At 46.5% G+C, this 19,181-nt stretch overlaps 1 protein-coding gene across 1 annotated transcript in view; it reads left to right on the plus strand.

Annotated features, from left to right (window-relative positions):
- The window catches only part of cdh24a (cadherin 24, type 2a), a 95,196-nt gene that overhangs the window by 36,039 nt on the left and 39,976 nt on the right, over positions 1-19,181 (plus strand). The window contains exons 3-5 of the mRNA XM_077218739.1: positions 620-914; positions 1,056-1,175; positions 12,252-12,419. Coding sequence (XP_077074854.1) covers positions 620-914; positions 1,056-1,175; positions 12,252-12,419 — 583 coding nt within the window. The remainder of the gene's footprint in view (positions 1-619; positions 915-1,055; positions 1,176-12,251; positions 12,420-19,181) is intronic.

The raw sequence follows: 19,181 nt of genomic DNA on the forward strand, positions 1-19,181 counted from the left end.
GATGCTCAAAAAACATTTCTGATTATTATCAATGTTGTGCAGTTTGTACTGTCATATTTTTTTGGAAATTGTTATCAATTTGTTTTCAGGATTCTTTGATGAATAAAAAGATCTATTGAGTCTTTACTGTCACTTTTGATCAATTTAATGCGTCCTTGCTGAAATTTTCTTTCAACAACAAGAACAAAAAATTCTTACTGCCCCAAACTTTTCATGGAAAGTCTATGTGCCAACAGTAATAGTATCTGTAATATATTAATATTTAGAAAGACTTGAACATAATATTGCGTTTACAGAATGAAACAATCCCCCTTAATATCAAATGAGACCACACATAAAAGCCTTATAAAGCCTTCCTTTAATAAATAATAATGTTATTGAATAATTTTCATCTTTTCATCTTTGTGTTTTACATAAATCATTTGAGCTAGTCTTCAAACAAATTATTTGCAAACTGTTTTTACTATTACTTAAAAATATATACTGTATTACAATACAGATCAGATTATGATTCCCTTTTATACTGTATATACAGGCTTCATAGAAATGGAATTTGGGAATGATTTTTTGAATTTCTTAACATATTTTGTGTTTTTCTACCTTTTATTCATTCCTTCAGCTTCATTCGAGTGTGGACAGGGCTGACGGACGCACGAAATACATTTTAAAAGGGGAAGGGGCCGGCTCGGTGTTCGTCATTGACAGCAGGACGGGGAATATCCACGTCACCAAACCCCTAGACCGCGAGGAGAAGGACCAGTACCGCCTTATCGCCACGGCAACAGACCGACAGACCGGCCGAGCCCTGGAGCCATCCTCCCAGTTCATTATCCGCGTGCAAGACATCAACGATAACCCACCTGTGTTCCAGGGCGATCTGTACAGCGCCACCGTGCCTGAGATGGCCAACATCGGTACTGCGCTCGGATGCACACGCAAATGTCCTCTGACTGCTGTCATTGAGCTGTGTTTGGAAGAAAAGATGGAGGGTCACATGCTTATTGAACCTTGACTTTATCAAAAATATCTCTTATTTTGTCTCTCTCTTTCCCTAGGCACATCGGTTATTCAAGTGACAGCCACAGATGCTGATGACCCAACGTATGGGAGCAGTGCCAAACTGGTGTATTCAGTGATTCAAGGCCAGCAGTACTTCACTGTGGACCCGCAGTCAGGTGTGTGTTCTGTTAGATTCTGTAAAATGCAATGTTTTTTATTTTTAAGTGAAGGGTTATTGTCTATTGGGCGACAGTAAAATCACTGTACCCACATATTTAACTGCGATTATGGTTACTATGATTATGAGCTTAATCGCATTTGTTTCATCGGAATATTATGTTTACATGTGGTAAAGATTAATCGCGACATTACCAAAATCCCATTATAATCGCATTATGATTGTGCATGTAAGCGTACTCATTTGTAGTGCAAGAAAGAGGCTGAGTGATGTTTAAAATCACCACAGCTCAGTCGGACATTGCCATTGCAGTGAGCAAGTGAACACAGCCCATTAAACGAGTGTACAGAACTTTTTAGTATTTGACCACATGTAATTAGTTACTGTACTCAAGTATCTTTTTGGCTACTTTTGTCTTGTATTCTCTACTTGACTACATTTTTGAAGTATATGTACACTTTACTCCAATACATTTGTAAAGAGTAATGCATTAAATCATTAAGTTTTGCATGGCATCTAACATTTTCTGCAGCAGTTTATTTCTGCTACAAAAGAAGCGATATCGTCATCTACAGGGCATTGAAGGTACTATACATTGTGTGTTTGGGTCTTACTCTCCCAAACTTGTCACCATGGCTACTTTAAGCAAATGTGAGTGCATTAGCAGGTCATACATTAGATGAGGACATGACTGCAGCCGGTGAAGAGACCGAAACTAAGCAAGTAGGATTTGACTATTTCATTTCACGTAACACTATGTTATTTATAGTTATATTAAAGGGGTGATAAAATGGCATTTACACAAGTTGTAAAATAAATCTCTGATGTCCCCAGAGTTTCTGTGTGAAGTTTTACCACAAAATACCCTACAGTTCCCTTTCAGTCGATAACGTCGGACGTAGTCGACGCGACTGAAATGGGATCACGCTAGGGAGCCTATCATCTTCGAGTACTATTGAACGAGCCAATGTAATTGGCGTGCGTGATTCGCATCACACACTCCGCCCCCGCGGCGCGGGTATAAATACGGAAGTGGATGCACGCACTAGTTGCCTTTCGCTTCGGAGCCGATCGTTTGATGTCTCTGAGAGTGCTGTTGTCTACAACGAGCGAGTGTGTCGGTGTTCTTCAGGAAGACTCTCCCAGTGCTGGTGTTCTACAGCGCGAGTGCAGCGGTGATCGCGAGCTTTGAGCTCTCAACTGCTGTTTTAACAGCAACAAATTTCTAAATGTTTGTGTGTGTTGATGGCTGGTTAGAGGGCGGAAAAGTGAGTGCTTCACTGTTTCAGTTCTCTGTTCAGTGTTGCCGCGGTCATTTCCCTGTGTGCTCCGGCACTGGTGACGGTCCTATTTTCTGAAAGAGCAACACGGGTGCGTTTGCGTCTTTTTCAAGATGTCATTCCGCCCGTGCGTTTCTGGGTGCGGTCGTTCCCTGTCTCTCTCTGATGGTCACAACTGTTGTGTCACGTGTTTGGCTTACAGCACGCTGAGACAGCTTTTGTGGACAGCTCATGTTTTCACTGTGGGAACATGACTGTCGCAGTGTTGAGGGCGAGACTCGCCTTCGTTCGCGGAGAGCGAGTCCCCATTACCATGCCCCACCCTCGGGTGCTGTGTGGGATGGGTGACCGGAGGATAGTGTTGGATGTCCCGCCCGGTAACCATTCCCTGTGGGCTCCTCACTCCTCCCTTCCACTGCAACCACTGGAGCCTCCTGTGTTGTCTGCTGGTCCATCTGTAATGGGTGGGCCAGCGGTTTCACTCGGGGCTCCCCTGGAGGACAGGACGCCGATTGCAGCATCAGAGGGTGAGCTGACTTCTGGAGATGATGACTCGGCTGCATTGTCTCCCTCCGGGAGTTCAATGTTGCCCGAGCCGGATCCAGAATTATCAGCTATGCTGAAACGGGCCGCCGAGGCTGCCGGGCTCGAGTGGAACCTCCACCGTGTCCCGTTCAGTCTCGGTTGGAATCTGGAGTTTGGTATCTTGGGGCGGGCCGCGCTGGTTCTCAGCTCGCCGCCCCAGTGCCTTTCTTTCCCGAAATGCATGGAGAGCTTATCAGGTGGTGAACAGCATCTTTCTCTGCCAGAAACTGCCTGAATAGCTTTTCCCCCTCATTACCCTTGATGGAGGAACGGTGAAGGGTTGCGAGGTGTCCCTCCATTGGAGCGGTCTGTCGACACAGGTGCACCTGTGTCCGGCGGCCGCTGCCTTTTGGGGGGATCCTCGTCTCCCCCCTAAGGCCTGTGAGTTTCGTCCGTTCCGACGGGCAGAGCTTACAAAGCCTGTGGGCAAGCCCCTTCCTCTTGCGTGCCATGGCGTTGCACCCATGGCATGCACGAGGGTAATCCAGACCGTGCGCTCATAGGTGAGCACCGCACTGCATCCGACCTCACCCTCCGGGGTACGGGTGTCGTAGCGTGCGTGATCGGTCTGGCGATGTCCACCTTGGTGGTCCAGTAGCGCCTTCGTTGGCTCAGCCTGGTTGGTATGGCGGATGCGGACAAGGTTCGGTTCCTGGTCTCCCCAATTTCCCAGGTTGGGCTGGTCGGCGACGCGGTGGAGAACTGCATCAAACAGTTCTCTGCCGCTCAAGCGCAGACGGAGGTCATCCGGCACATCCTGCCCCGGTGGCCAGCTGCTGCCTCCACCCGCCGCCGGTGGCAGCTCCTCCGCCTGCTCGTCGCCGTGGGCGTTCTCCGGCCGCCGCTCCTGCTGGCCCTCCGCAGCAGCCTCCACCCAGGCCTCAGCAGGGAGCCGGCCGCAGTAGAGACGCCCAGCCCGCTCCAGGCGCTGCCAAGCCAGGTGGCAAGCGACAGCGAAAGCATTCCGGAGCGGGCCGCCCAGGAATGGATGAGATGCTCTTGGAGTGGCACGATCACTCCCTCCCCCCGGGTGAGGGCCGGGTGGAGCCTTTGTTTGTGTGTGTGTCTGTTCCGCCGCTGGCTCCCTAAAAAAAAAAAAAAAAAAAAAAGCGGAGCAAGCGGTACCCACACTTCAAGGAGAGAGCAATTTCATCTGTTCCTGGGTCCCAAGAGGGCCAGTCTGGCGGGTGTGACCCTGTATAGCCTTACACCCCTCAGCTCCCCCTTGGTCGCCAGCAGGCAGCTTGGTGCGTTCGAGGACCCGGTCATCCGCCTTCTCACGCGCCCCCTGCCGCTTGTGGAGACAGGTAAGTGTTGCACAGCACACTAACACCACTCTCTCTACTTTGCTGCCCCACCTCAGGCTCGGCTACCCCGCTCAAGTCAGTGATAGTCATCACATTAGGTGTTGAGCAGACGTGCTCCTGAAAATTCAGTGATATTCATCACACCGAGTGTTGAGCAGTGCTCCTGACTTGTGCGTGCTTATCTTATCCTGCTGGCGAAGGATTTGATATAGCCGCTCCTCCAGCCGGTACGAAGGCCAGTTGTAAACTCGTTCTTCGTGCTACTAGGTGGTGGGTCGTGACCATCTTGGCCCAAGATTGGTCTGCAGCTTTGACCTGAAAGACATGTGCTTCAGATCTCTACCTCCCGCACCGCAGGCCATCCTGTGTGTTGCGTCTAAGGGTGGAGTATCAGTACAGTGTCCTTCCCCTCGAGTGCTCCAGAGCCCGTTGGGTCTTCAGGTCAACTGGAAGAGAGTAATCTCGCCCACGGGCTGAGTATCTCTTTTCTAGTTTTGGAGAGGTACTCGGTCCAACATGTCTCTCCAATGAGAATGTGTTCAGCTGGTGTTGAAGTGAGAAAGGGTCCCACTGAAAGAACTTTCAGAGGCTCCTGGGGTATATGGTAGTCGCAGCCTTTGGCCCCCTCCATATGTGACCGCTTCAGCGCTAGCTTCACGATCGAGTCCCGAGGTGACCGTGGCAGAGCAGCTCACCCTGTGTGACTATAGTTCATCCCGGTCTGCTGCCAAACCCTCTTCAACAGAGCGGCCATGTACAAAGGGCGTGTTTTAACGGGGGCCTGGGCGACCCCCGACTACACGGGCATTCGTGCCTCGAGTTGTTAGACATTGCGACCGTTGCGCAAGCTTCCCCTGCATGTCACAAACTCACCCGTCACCTCCTCCTTGGAGTCAGACGCTTCTGAGGGCGCCTTATTCCACTCCTCCCGCTTACTCAATCGTGCCGCCATCGAGCCTCACGACAGTTATAGCCAGGGCAAGTGGAGACTCCATCCCCTGGGTCCGGCTGGGTCATGACCATTCCGGGGCCGCTCAGTTGCCCCCCCGGTTTTATTTTTCCGCCAGTGTTTGGGTAAACCGAGCGGACTACCCTTGGACAAACACTGGGACTCAGCGACCCCAGGGGCCCGCAGTAAATGCGTTTAACCCCGGTGAGCCTTCTAAAAGTGACTGCGACTCATGGTCGCCTTGCGCCGAAATGTTGAGCAGATTTGCTCCTGAAACTCAGTGAAGTTCATCGCACTCTGGTGTTGAGCAGCAATGCTCCTGTAGCTCAGTGAGTCCATCACAGGTAGCTCAGTGAATTCATCACACGCAGTGCTGAGCAGAAATGCTCCTGGTGCTCAGTGAAGTTCCTCGCACTCAAGTGTTGAGCAGAAATGCTCCTGAAGCTCAGTGAGTTTATCACACTCAGGTGTTGAGCAGTAATGCTCCTGAAGCTCAGTGAACTTGTCACACTCAAGTGCTGAGCAGAAATGCTCCTGTCGCTCAGTGAGGTTCTTCGTACTCAAGTGTTGAGCAGAAATGCTCCTGAAGCTCGGTGAGTTTATCACACTCAGGTGTTGAGCAGGAATGCTCCTGAAGCTCAGTGAACTTGTCACACCCAAGTGCTGAGCAGAAAATGCTCCTGAAGCCCAGTGATCTTCACATGTTGTGTTGAGCAATGCTCCTGTCTTTTGCGCCCGTCACTTGCACCTACGTGCCATGTCAGGAGAGGAACAGGTCTTCATAGTTGCCCCTCATTGGCCCAACTAGACCTGGTTCCCTTCAACAGCCTTCCTGACTTCCCCTGGATTCGGGGACGGGGCACGATGGCACACGCGTTCTTCCCCCGGAGATTCCGGGCGGTCTTACATCCGAACGCGGAGGTTCAGGTGGCTATCACAAGAACATGTGTTAGTTACCATCACTTCTGCGAGCACCCCCTAGAATTGGGTAGCGTGCTTACGCCTTTAGAAGTGGAACCTAGTCGTTGAGTGCGTCTTCTCCCCTGAGGAGATCCTGAAAGCTTTCGATCACTTCAGTGCTCTCTTTCCTGCAAAATGGGTTGCAGTAGGCTGTTTTCCTAAATCACCCTCAAAATGATGTTGCCTCGGTGTTTAAACGACGCTCATCGTGTTGCAGAAGTATGCAGAAGCACGTTCTGATCGTCAGGTTCCTGAGGAGCAAGGTCTTGTAAATCCTTGTGTCCCTCTTTATCCTCTTGGGCCTTGTCCCTGGTGCGACTGCACTGCAGAGACCGCCCCTGAGCCACTGCGGGTAGTGAGTTAAAAATTCTGTTATATCAGTTCTCCTGCTCGCGTGGTCTCTACTAGAGGGTAGGGACTTGCTCGCTTTCGGTCAACGTATTGTGCCTGGAGTCTGGGCCGGCTAACTCTCACAAGCTGAGACCCCGGCTCGGATTGTGCCCAAGGTTCCTACCTCTCCCGTAATAGGAGCAGGTGGTGAGCCTGCAAGCGCTGCCCTGGAGGAGGCAGATCCAGCCCTGGCTTCTCTGTCCGATTCGCTTGGACGTGTACAGAATGCAAGTCATAGACCTCAGACCAGCTCTTCAAATATCTGTTGGAATTCAGCAGAGAGGGAAGGCTGTTTCCATGCAAAGTTGCACTTAGTGCTTGCCTTCATTTCGGCAAAGATCCGAGATGCAACAGGTCCACTTAGGTGTTGAGCTCCTCTATGATGAGTGTAAAGTGCTCCGCCTGGGCGTTGACGATATACTTTGCTAAACAGATTCTAGAGTTGGGGGCTGGACGACACCTAGTTGAACCGCTGCTTCCCGTGGGCTCCCTTCTCATGAAGCCAGTTTCACCGTGAGCCCGGTTCAAGTGTCGGCTTGCTGCGCCATTCCCCTCCTATGGACTGGATACGTGCGCCTTTCTACTCCAGTTGAGTTCCCTTAAAATTGAACCCTGTTGAGTTCCTCCACACCCCTCCGACGTCGGACGTGCGGAACGTCTGGTGTTAGGCCTACCACTCGTAAGCAGTGTGGAACCTGTGTTAGGCTGGGTCCATATGTTGCGGTCCCTTCGGTGACCCCATATGTGTATTCTTCCACGATACGGCTCCCTGCGGTGAGCCCGTGTCTTCCCTCGGCAGAGTCTCTCTGCCGTCACTGTCCGGTGTGTCTCCCCCCCGTCTTAGGCTGGAGCCACCCCAGTGACATTCCATATGTTAGACTGCCCGGTTTCCGCCCAGTTCATATGTGTATTCTCCACATTTCCTCCCTCGGGTTGGATGTGGCTTCCGCAGCGTCCCTTCCTTCCAACGTACGGGGAACGCTTTCCCAGTGGTCCTGTAGGAACAGCAGTGACTTCCCTGGCCTAAGCCCTGTCCTTCCCCGCCTTAAGTTTGCGGGGGCATCAGGAGGCTTTGGTTTAGGCACTGGAAGGTGGCAGCGTTAGTGGCGTGTTCAATGGTTGATCCCATTTCAGTCGCGTCGACTACGTCCGACGTTATCGACTGAAAGGGAACGTCCTGGTTGCGTATGCAACCCACCGTTCCCTGAAGGAGGGAACGGAGGACGTAGTCCCCTTGCCACTACCGCTGGACCACCGCTGACCCCGGGTTACTCTCGGCTCCTCAGCGAAAAGCAACTAGTGCGTGCATCCACTTCCGTATTTATACCCGCGCCGCGGGGGCGGAGTGTGTGATGCGAATCACGCACGCCAATTACATTGGCTCGTTCAATAGTACTCGAAGATGATAGGCTCCCTAGCGTGATCCCATTTCAGTCGCGTCGACTACGTCCTCCGTTCCCTCCTTCAGGGAACGGTGGGTTGCATACGCAACCAGGACGATATTTTTATATAGCATGTTAAAGTTGTCACATTTTGAGGGTTTGCAAAAATGCACCGTTTTGTGCTTGGCCCTTTAAATGCAAATGAGCTGCCGCAGAGGGCGGGGTTTCAAGAGCTCTTGTGTGTTTGCAGAGCGATTACCTCACGCAGACACACTAAAATGACAGAAACTGTTCTGCCTTTGTTAAAACGGAGTCAGACAAAGATGGAGAGACTCAACAAGAAGGGACAACATGTAGAATGCAACAGGACGTCTCTGAATGGTTAGTTGATGAATTTATGTTGCTGATGTGGAGTTAACTATCTTCAATTAGGATATTCTGTCATGTTAATCTATAAATCGCTCGTATAGGAACTGTTGTGAGATGCACACAGAGTGACTTTTTATTACATGTGAAAAGAAGGATGCTAAAGTTTGAGTGGACTCACAAATGTACTCTTATACAACAACTTTTCAACATGGACTGGGTGTCCGGGGGCGGGGTTTATGTACATTTTAGGGTTGCTGATGTCACTAACCCGGGAGGAATGTCGTGTAGTCCCTACCAGACGTTTTTTGTAGTCCTTTTCTTTAAAAGCAAATATCTCCCTTTGCTTTGAACTTTGAGCGTTGTAACTTTGCAGATGTTTATGCTCAAACAGCAACATTACACACTAGCTAAAGTTAGAAAAGTGAAATTATACTTTGCCACCCCTTTAAAGAAACCTTTTTGAATGATATTCCTTTACTTATGCCCTTTTTGAGCACTTGAGCTTAATTAAAACTTGAGTGTTTGTGGAAGCTTAAGAGGCTCTGGTGTCGACCTTGATTTATTGCAATATTGAGGTGTTCAGATTTATTTCAGCTTTAGAAATAAATATGTGATTGCTGTCCTCACAAATCAACCGTTTCTTATTTTCATTGGCATGTCTCTTAGGAGTGGAGAATTAGTGCATCTTTGAGCCTACGTTCAGTACAAGTAAAATACTTAAGCACTGATAAAATCAGATACTCTAAGACTTTTATTCAAGTGGTATTGGAATTGGTGAACTTGTAATGGAGAAATGTTTGCTATTTTTACTTTTACTTGAGTGTGGTTTTCAGGTGCTCTTCACAGAGTGCATGGAAAATGAAAAGACCCAGGCAGTAGGAAGTGATGTAATCCTGAAAAGTCACCATGATTTTGAATAGTCAAAAATGATCATAAAAGACCAGAATTTAATGAAACATTTTCCCTTTAAAACAATTGTAAGAAATTAGTTTTCTATTGCATTCTGCAAAAGATTTCAAAATCTTAAGTGACTGTAAAGAAAATTGTAATCTCTTTCTATTTTTTTTAAAATGTTGTTCTTTTGAACTTTCTATTCTTCAAATAATTCTGTTGTTTCTTAAAAAAAATATAAAGCAGCAAATCAGCATATTAGAATGATTTCTGAAGGATCATGTGACACTGAAGACTGGAGTAATGATGCTGACCGGTCCGCTGATAGATGACTGCTTTCAAACGCCCCTGTGTATCTGTGTAACCGCTCGGTGAAAAGCAACATTGGTGTATATTTACAACATGTTTTTGAAGCACTGATCATTGTAGTCAATCACAGACATATTTGATGAGTGCGTGTGTTGTGCCCTTAAAAAGGGGAAAAGAACGGGAGAAGGTTGAAGAAACACACACACGCAGCTCTCGCCTTCACTCGTCTGTATTGAATGAGTTTTTGAACAATGTATACAAAAAACATACATTTCAATATGCATGCACTCATCAGATTCAGAACCTTGAATTGTTTTGTTTTCCTCGTCTCTCTCTCTCTCTCTCTCTACCAAAGAGACTGGATGACAATATCAACGCTGACCGCCACACATTGATTTTCGAATGTTTTTTTAAATTTTTTTTTTTTTTTTTACTGAGCCTATTTAGAATCGTATTTGATTGCAGAGCGCCGTAGCGCGTCCCTCTCTCTCGCGCGCGCTCTTTCACCCTCATATGAGGCGACATACCGCCGTCTAGGGCTTAAATCAAACTTCATTCACGCACACATAGGCCTATATGAAACACTTGCATACACATTAAGCAGTCAAACATACATGTATACTGCTGAATGCTCAAACTCTACACACACGGGAACGAGATGCGCGCACACAAACTCTCCACGCACATATGAGACGCGCGCAAACACACAAACTCGCGCACACTCATATGAGACGCGAGCGCAAACACACGCACAAACTCGCGCACAAACTCAATGAGACGGAGCACACACACACACAAACTGTCCGCGCACATAGGCCTACTCATATGAGACGCAAGCACACACAAACACAAACTGTCCGCGCACATACTCATATGAGACGCGAGCACACACACACACAAACTGTCCGCGCACATACTCATATGAGACGCGAGCACACACACACACAAACTGTCCGCGCACATACTCATATGAGACGTGAGCACACACACACACAAACTAGTGCAAATACTCATATGAGACGCTTGCTCACACAGTATATGATGCATATGATTCTCAGTGTGAACGGAAGTCACACATGTGCATTTTTTGTTAACAGAGTCCATTGCTTTTATTGTTTTTAGTTTTTTTTTTCATTTAAATAGTTTTTAGAAATAAAAGTTTATTGATGTTTGAAAAGGTGTACCTGCATTATTATGCCATTATCATCATTATTTTAGATGAAAATGGTCTCAGAACGACAATATTATTGTTTATGATCAATATTATCGTTTATCGCAATAATTTCTTGGACAATTTATCGTCCAGCAAAATTTGTTATCGTGACAGGCCTAACTAGTATATGGCGAGACTCGGGCACGACGGAGCCATGAGGTCTTCTGCTGCTAGCATAACGTTACACATTTTCTCTGTTAGCACGAAACTCTTTAAACAGTGCAAAAACGTCTCTTTTCTCATATAAAACCACAGTAACATAACGAAATGTATTACCAACATGTGTTCGAGTTTGCATTGCTTTGTTAGTGGCAAATACCTTAAAAAGGGGAAAAGAACGGGAGAAGGTTGAAGAAACACACACACGCAGCTCTCGCCTTCACTCGTCTGTATTGAATGAGGAAGAGAAGCGCACGCACGATCACCCTACTGAAACCCCAAGGCATTACCAACAGATCGACGAATAATTAACCCATACAGACGAAGATCCGCATTAACTGTATTCAACTTCTTAATATTACTCGTTGTCTAATTCTAACCAGTGACAAAACTTAATATGCATTCTAATATAACAGACTATTGTAAATGCATTAATGATTTATGAACTATAATTTCACATACCACTTGTCACGTGAACACAGTGTCCAATCAGAGGTGTTTACGATTCCGCTGAACAGCGCTCAAAGCGTCACATTTTTTAAATTTCAGTACTGACTTGGTACCGAAGTCAGTACTTTTGACAACACTAGCGCAGGCTGATAGGTCCTTAACTCAGTCTTTGTACAATCACATCATTCTCTATTGGGCACAGCTGATTGGTTCCTGCTGTATCAGTAGCCAATGAGCATTTGCTGTAACAGTTGCTGTACGCTTTCAGAAACCCTCCACCTTCCCCAGCTCCACCTGTATAGATCTGCCATGGGTAACTTATGTATATTGTATAGCAGCAGCATGTCTTGTATGTATTGGCTGTAGAAAGTCCTGTACTTGCTCTGCAGCAGCAACAATTATCATCAGATCTATTCCGCCAAGACCAAACATATCAACATTGTCATATTCATTACCATTTCAAACACTCAGAGAGTTGTCATGGCATAAATAATATTTTACTGTGTCACTGTTTTTACTGTTATTTTGATCAAATAAATGCAGCTTTGGTGAGCAAAAGCCACTTCTTTTAAAAACATTTTAAAAATCCTACCGACCCCAAATTCAAAACGCAGTGAATGTTTCATCTACTGTAAGATTTGTTTGACCCATTAGTCAAGTAGTCAGATCTGGATCCTGCTCCAGCAGTGTGATGGTGTAGGATGTTCAATGTGATTCCTTTTACTTCAGTTTAACCTAATTAACTCACTGGCATGAAAATTGCTCAGTATTGCCAAAGTGAGATAAGCTGTGAGTGATCTGCTCCTGTCTCTCTGTGTGTGTCTCTGCAGGTATAGTTCGCACGGCAGTCCCAGATATGGACAGAGAAGCTCAGGCGCAGTACCATGTGGTGCTTCAGGCGAGAGACATGGGCGGCCATCAGGGGGGTCTGACAGGGACCACCACTCTCACTGTGCACCTCAGTGACGTAAATGACAACCCACCGCGCTTCACTCAAAGTGAGTCACACATCGAGCTCTGCTCCAGAACCTCCAATCTAGTCTGCTGTAGTCTACTTCACTCTACTGTTCTGTTCTGTTCTGTTCTGTTCTATTCTATTCTATTCTATTCTATTCTATTCTATTCTATTCTATTCTATTCTATTCTATTCTATTCTATTCTGTTGTAATCTGCTCTAGTCTACTAAGATTTATTTTATTCTAGTTGTCTAATCTGGTCTATTCTAGTCTGGTTTACTCTGTTGTAGTCTAGTCCATCTAGTCTGTCTAGACTAGTAAATCTATTTTTTTTTTCTTGTTTATTCCATAGTGTTCTATTTATGATATTCTATTCTGTTGTAATCTAATCTGCTGTACTTTTATAACTCTATTTAATTTGTTGTAATCTGTTCTAGTCCAGTCTACTAAGATTTATTTTATTCTAGTTGTCTAATCTGGTTTACCCTTTTGTAGTCTAGTCTGTCTAGTCTATCTTGACTGGTAAATATTCTGTTGTGATCTTATCAGCAGTACTTTTATTACTCTATTTAAGTTTATTGTCATAGTCTAGTCTAGTGTAATCTACTTTGTTTTATTCTAGTTGTCTACTTTGGTCTAGTCTAGTGCTCTACTCCACAAAACTGTTCTATTCTGTTCTGTTCTATTCTATTTTATTATATTCTGATAATCTAATCTGCTATACTTTGTTACTTTATTTAATTTATTGTATTATGTTCTAGTCTGGCCTGTCTGGTCTATCTAGACTAGTAAATCTATTCCACTCTATTTAATTTGTTATTTATTGTAATCTGTTTTAGTCTAGTCTAGTTTAGTCTACTAAACTTTGTTTTATTCTAGTTGTCTACTTTGGTCTGGTCTAGTCTAGTCTAGTCTAAGCGCTTTGAGTACCCAGAAAAGCACTATGTAAATGTAACATGTATAATACTTATTATTCTATTCTATTCTATTCTATTCTATTCTATTCTATTCTATTCTATTCTATTCTATTCTATTCTGTTCTGTTCTGTTCTGTTTTGTTCTGTCGTAATCATCTGCTGTATTTTATTACTCTATTTTATTGTTTTGTAATCTGTTCTAGTCTAATCTAGTTTTATAATCTGTCCCAGTCTATGAGTTTTAGTTTAACTTACTTTATTTTCTAGTCTTGTCTATATACTATAATAATCTATTCCACTTTACTGTTCTGTTCTATTCGGCTTAAGATATTCTATTCTGTTTTAATCTAATCTACTGTATTTTACTCCATTTTATTCTAATCTATAGTTTAGCCCCACGGTTGTCAAACTGGGGTACGCGTACCCCCAGAGGTAAGTGGACTGATTTCAGGGGGTACGCGAAAAAAGATCTAAGGGACTGTTCGTTTTTTATTGAAGGGGCTACCGGAGGAGTTTTGAGATCTGTTGTCAAAAAAGACTTGACCCTCCCTTCGCCAGCAATCATTTTTTCTATGACCCTCCAAAATGATTGTGAAAAAAGGCATGACCCTCCCCGATAATGTATTGATTACTTCTGTACTGGTTTGCGCTTGACTAGTGATGTAGTACTCAAAGTCCGGTCTCGAGACCGATTTCTGCTTTCTCTGAATCGTCTCGGACTTGTACCTTCAAAGACTCGGTCTTGACTCGGACTCGGCATTGGCGGTCTCGTCCCCATCACTAGTTAAGGCTGTAACGATATACCAAACCAACAATTCGGTTCGTATCATAGTTTTTTTATTTTAGATTTAAAAAAAAAAATCATGTTTTCGGTGCTGTTGCAGTGGTGACGCGTTCATGTAACAAGGGTGGCGCTCCCAATAAAGTATCTTAAAGCTGCCACAAAGAACCGGCAAAAGTAATGATTATGAATATGTCAAATATAGCAAGGAGAGATTTTAATTGTTTATTAATAAACAAGTTTTTTCTGTGTCAGTGTGTCGGCTTCAAGATGAAGTTGACGATGCTGACTCGCAATCTTCACAGTAACGCGCCATATAGAAATGCAGATTTCATACGGATTACATAAGCAGAGAGCAGTCTGTTTTTCGTTTTTAAATGTTCTGTTTAAAAGTAGACATCAAGCTTTCTATATATTTCTCAAGTCTGTGAAGTACATTTTACGCTGAGTTTCGGTTCATTTATGAGACGAGAGTCCAGTTCACGCGCCAGCGACTCCGTGTCATGATGATCTATTTTCTACTATATATTTACTTCTTATTTATTAAATCCAGGCAATTGGTTGATGAAACATTAATTAAACTTAAGATACAATTAATAAAAAACGAAATTTACTTTAAAGAAAGGCTTTGTGCTTTCTGAAGTCGCTTTCAGAGCAGTCGTGTCCGTAGGGGAGAACTGTCACGTCCGTAACATAGTTTTTTCCCTCATGAATGTGAACTCGAAAAATTAAATAAAAATAATATTTTATGTTCTGTGGAGGCCGACCCTCATTCGGTGGGTAGTATTACTTTTGTTTTGCGCAGTGTAGTTCATAGAATTACTAAAACATATTTTGCCACCTAAAAGTTAAAGATTTTTTGTGTCATGTCTCGTGTATTTCCCTCATATTAAATATAAAACGCATGTGTAGACTGATATTTTTCTAATGTCTGGAGCTTTATTAAGGGAGTGTGGATATATAAACAGACGTTTCAGTATTAAATGTATTTTCTGAGAATTTATATTTCAAGTTCGGACCTGGCAAACCGAGCGATTAAGATGTTGATGCCATTTATTTATGTTGATGATTTTTTATGTTGATGCCATTTATTTATGATGCCAACATATTTATGTGAGACTGGATTCTCAGCTTTGGTCTGCCTTAAGACCAAGTATAGGTACAGACTGTTTGTGGAAAATGATCTAAGACTGAAACTGTCCCCAATTCGGCCTAACATCGCTGCATTATGTAAGAACATCCAGGCACATCCCTCACATTGATTAAACTGGTGATGTGGATGGAGAGCTTTAATGAGATGTTGGATATGTGTTGTAGGCCTATTGTGTGTGAGATTGGGTGCATATCTGTTTAAAATCATTATATTCAGCACAATTGTATCATATGTTGACTTTTGATGAGATTTGTATCATATGTTTATGATTCTATTAACTATTCTCAAAAAAATTGATAAAAATAAATATTAATAAATAAATAAAAAACTTGTTGTGAACAATTGGTGGTGTTGGGGGTACTCCGGAAGATCTATAATGTCTCAGGGGGTACATGCCTGTTAAAAGTTTGGGAACCACTGGTTTAGCCTACTGAACTCTTTTCCATTCTAGTCACCTAATTTGGTCTGGTCTACTCTGTTATGTTCTAATCTAGAGTAGTCTGCCATATCTCGTCTAGTGTTCTATTTTATTTTATTCTATTCTAGTCTATTCTGATAATCTAATCTGCTATACTTTATTACTCTATTTAATTTTATTGTAATATGTTCTAGTCTAATCTAGTCTGGATTACTCCATGTTCTATTCTAGAGTAGTCTGTCATATTATAGCCTCATCTAGTGTTCTATTCTATTCTATTCTGATGATATTATCTGCTACACTTTATTACTCTATCTAATTCTATTGTAATATGTTCTAGTCTAATCTAGTCTGGATTACTCCATGTTCTATTCTAGAGTAGTCTGTCATATCGAAGTCTCATCAAGTGTTCCCTTTCAGTCGAGAACGTCAGACGTAGTCGACGGTCGACTGAATTGGGAGATCGCTAGAGAGCCTGTCTTCTTCGAGTACTATTGAACGAGCCAATGTAATTGGCGTGCGTGATTCGCATCACACACTCCGCCCCCGCGGCGCGGGTATAAATACGGAAGTGGATGCACGCACTAGTTGCCTTTCGCTTCGGAGCCGATCGTTTGATGTCTCTGAGAGTGCTGTTGTCTACAACGAGCGAGTGTGTCGCTGTTCTTCAGGAAGACTCTCCCAGTGCTGGTGTTCTACAGCGCGAGTGCAGCGGTGATCGCGAGCTTTGAGCTCTCAACTGCTGTTTTAACAGCAACAAATTTCTAAATGTTTGTGTGTGTTGATGGCTGGTTAGAGGGCGGAAAAGTGAGTGCTTCACTGTTTCAGTTCTCTGTTCAGTGTTGCCGCGGTCATTCCCCTGTGTGCTCCGGCACTGGTGACGGTCCTATTTTCTGAAAGAGCAACACGGGTGCGTTTGCGTCTTTTTCAAGATGTCATTCCGCCCGTGCGTTTCTGGGTGCGGTCGTTCCCTGTCTCTCTCTGATGGTCACAACTGTTGTGTCACGTGTTTGGCTTACAGCACGCTGAGACAGCTTTTGTGGACAGCTCATGTTTTCACTGTGGGAACATGACTGTCGCAGTGTTGAGGGCGAGACTCGCCTTCGTTCGCGGAGAGCGAGTCCCCATTTCCATGCCCCACCCTCGGGTGCTGTGTGGGATGGGTGACCGGAGGATAGTGTTGGATGTCCCGCCCGGTAACCATTCCCTGTGGGCTCCTCACTCCTCCCTTCCACTGCAACCACTGGAGCCTCCTGTGTTGTCTGCTGGTCCATCTGTAATGGGTGGGCCAGCGGTTTCGTTCGGGGCTCCCCTGGAGGACAGGACGCCGATTGCAGCATCGGAGGGTGAGCTGACTTCTAGAGATGATGACTCGGCTGCATTGTCTCCCTCCGGGAGTTCAATGTTGCCCGAGCCGGATCCAGAATTATCAGCTATGCTGAAACGGGCCGCCGAGGCTGCCGGGCTCGAGTGGAACCTCCACCGTGTCCCGTTCAGTTTCGGTTGGAATCTGGAGTTTGGTATCTTGGGGCGGGCCGCGCTGGTTCTCAGCTCGCCGCCCCAGTGCCTTTCTTTCCCGAAATGCATGGAGAGCTTATCAGGTGGTGAACAGCATCTTTCTCTGCCAGAAACTGCCTGAATAGCTTTTCCCCCTCATTACCCTTGATGGAGGAACGGTGAAGGGTTGCGAGGTGTCCCTCCATTGAAGCGGTCTGTCGACACAGGTGCACCTGTGTCCGGCGGCCGCTGCCTTTTGGGGGGATCCTCGTCTCCCCCCTAAGGCCTGTGAGTTTCGTTCGTTCCGACGGGCAGAGCTTACAAAGCCTGTGGGCAAGCCCCTTCCTCTTGCGTGCCATGGCGTTGCTGCAGGCTAGGGCACCCATGGCATGCACGAGGGTAATCCAGACCGTGCGCTCATAGGTGAGCACCGCACTGCATCCGACCTCACCCTCCGGGGTACGGGTGTCGTAGCGTGCGTGATCGGACTGGCGATGTCCACCTTGGTGGTCCAGTAGCGCCTTCGTTGGCTCAGCCTGGTTGGTATGGCGGATGTGGACAAGGTTCGGTTCCTGGTCTCCCCAATTTCCCAGGTTGGGCTGGTCGGCGACGCGGTGGAGAACTGCATCAAACAGTTCTCTGCCGCTCAAGCGCAGACGGAGGTCATCCGGCACATCCTGCCCCGGTGGCCAGCTGCTGCCTCCACCCGCCGCCGGTGGCAGCTCCTCCGCCTGGTCGTCGCCGTGGGCGTTCTCCGGCCGCCGCTCCTGCTGGCCCTCCGCAGCAGCCTCCACCCAGGCCTCAGCAGGGAGCCGGCCGCAGTAGAGACGCCCAGCCCGCTCCAGGCGCTGCCAAGCCAGGTGGCAAGCGACAGCGAAAGCATTCCGGAGCGGGCCGCCCAGGAATGGATGAGATGCTCTTGGAGTGGCACGATCACTCCCTCCCCCCGGGTGAGGGCCGGGTGGAGCCTTTGTTTGTGTGTGTGTCTGTTCCGCCGCTGGCTCCCTAAAAAAAAAAAAAAAAAAAAAGCGGAGCAAGCGGTACCCACACTTCAAAGAGAGAGCAATTTCATCTGTTCCTGGGTTCCAAGAGGGCCAGTCTGGCGGGTGTGACCCTGTATAGCCTTACACCCCTCAGCTCCCCCTTGGTCGCCAGCAGGCAGCTTGGTGCGTTCGAGGACCCGGTCATCCGCCTTCTCAGGCGCCCCCTGCCGCTTGTGGAGACAGGTAAGTGTTGCACAGCACACTAACACCACTCTCTCTACTTTGCTGCCCCACCTCAGGCTCGGCTACCCCGCTCAAGTCAGTGATAGTCATCACATTAGGTGTTGAGCAGACGTGCTCCTGAAAATTCAGTGATATTCATCACACCGAGTGTTGAGCAGTGCTCCTGACTTGTGCGTGCTTATCTTATCCTGCTGGCGAAGGATTTGATATAGCTGCTCCTCCAGCCGGTACGAAGGCCAGTTGTAAACTCGTTCTTCGTGCTACTAGGGGGTGGGTCGTGACCATCTTGGCCCAAGATTGGTCTGCAGCTTTGACCTGAAAGACAGGTGCTTCAGATCTCTACCTCCCGCACCGCAGGCCATCCTGTGTGTTGCGTCTAAGGGTGGAGTATCAGTACAGTGTCCTTCCCCTCGAGTGCTCCAGAGCCCGTGGGGTCTTCAGGTCAACTGGAAGAGAGTAATCTCGCCCACGGGCTGAGTATCTCTTTTCTAGTTTTGGAGAGGTACTCGGTCCAACATGTCTCTCCAATGAGAATGTGTTCAGCTGGTGTTGAAGTGAGAAAGGGTCCCACTGAAAGAACTTTCAGAGGCTCCTGGGGTATATGGTAGTCGCAGCCTTTTGCTCCCTCCATATGTGACCGCTTCAGCGCTAGCTTCACGATCGAGTCCCGAGGTGACCGTGGCAGAGCAGCTCACCCTGTGTGACTATAGTTCATCCCGGTCTGCTGCCAAACCCTCTTCAACAGAGGGGCCATGTACAAAGGGCGTGTTTTAACGGGGGCCTGGGCGACCCCCGACTACACGGGCATTCGT

Source organism: Siphateles boraxobius, unplaced genomic scaffold, assembly GCF_051911475.1.
Source record: "Siphateles boraxobius isolate OS27281-9 unplaced genomic scaffold, OSU_SipBor_1 77, whole genome shotgun sequence".
In the NCBI taxonomy this organism is placed as follows: Eukaryota; Metazoa; Chordata; class Actinopteri; order Cypriniformes; family Leuciscidae; genus Siphateles; species Siphateles boraxobius.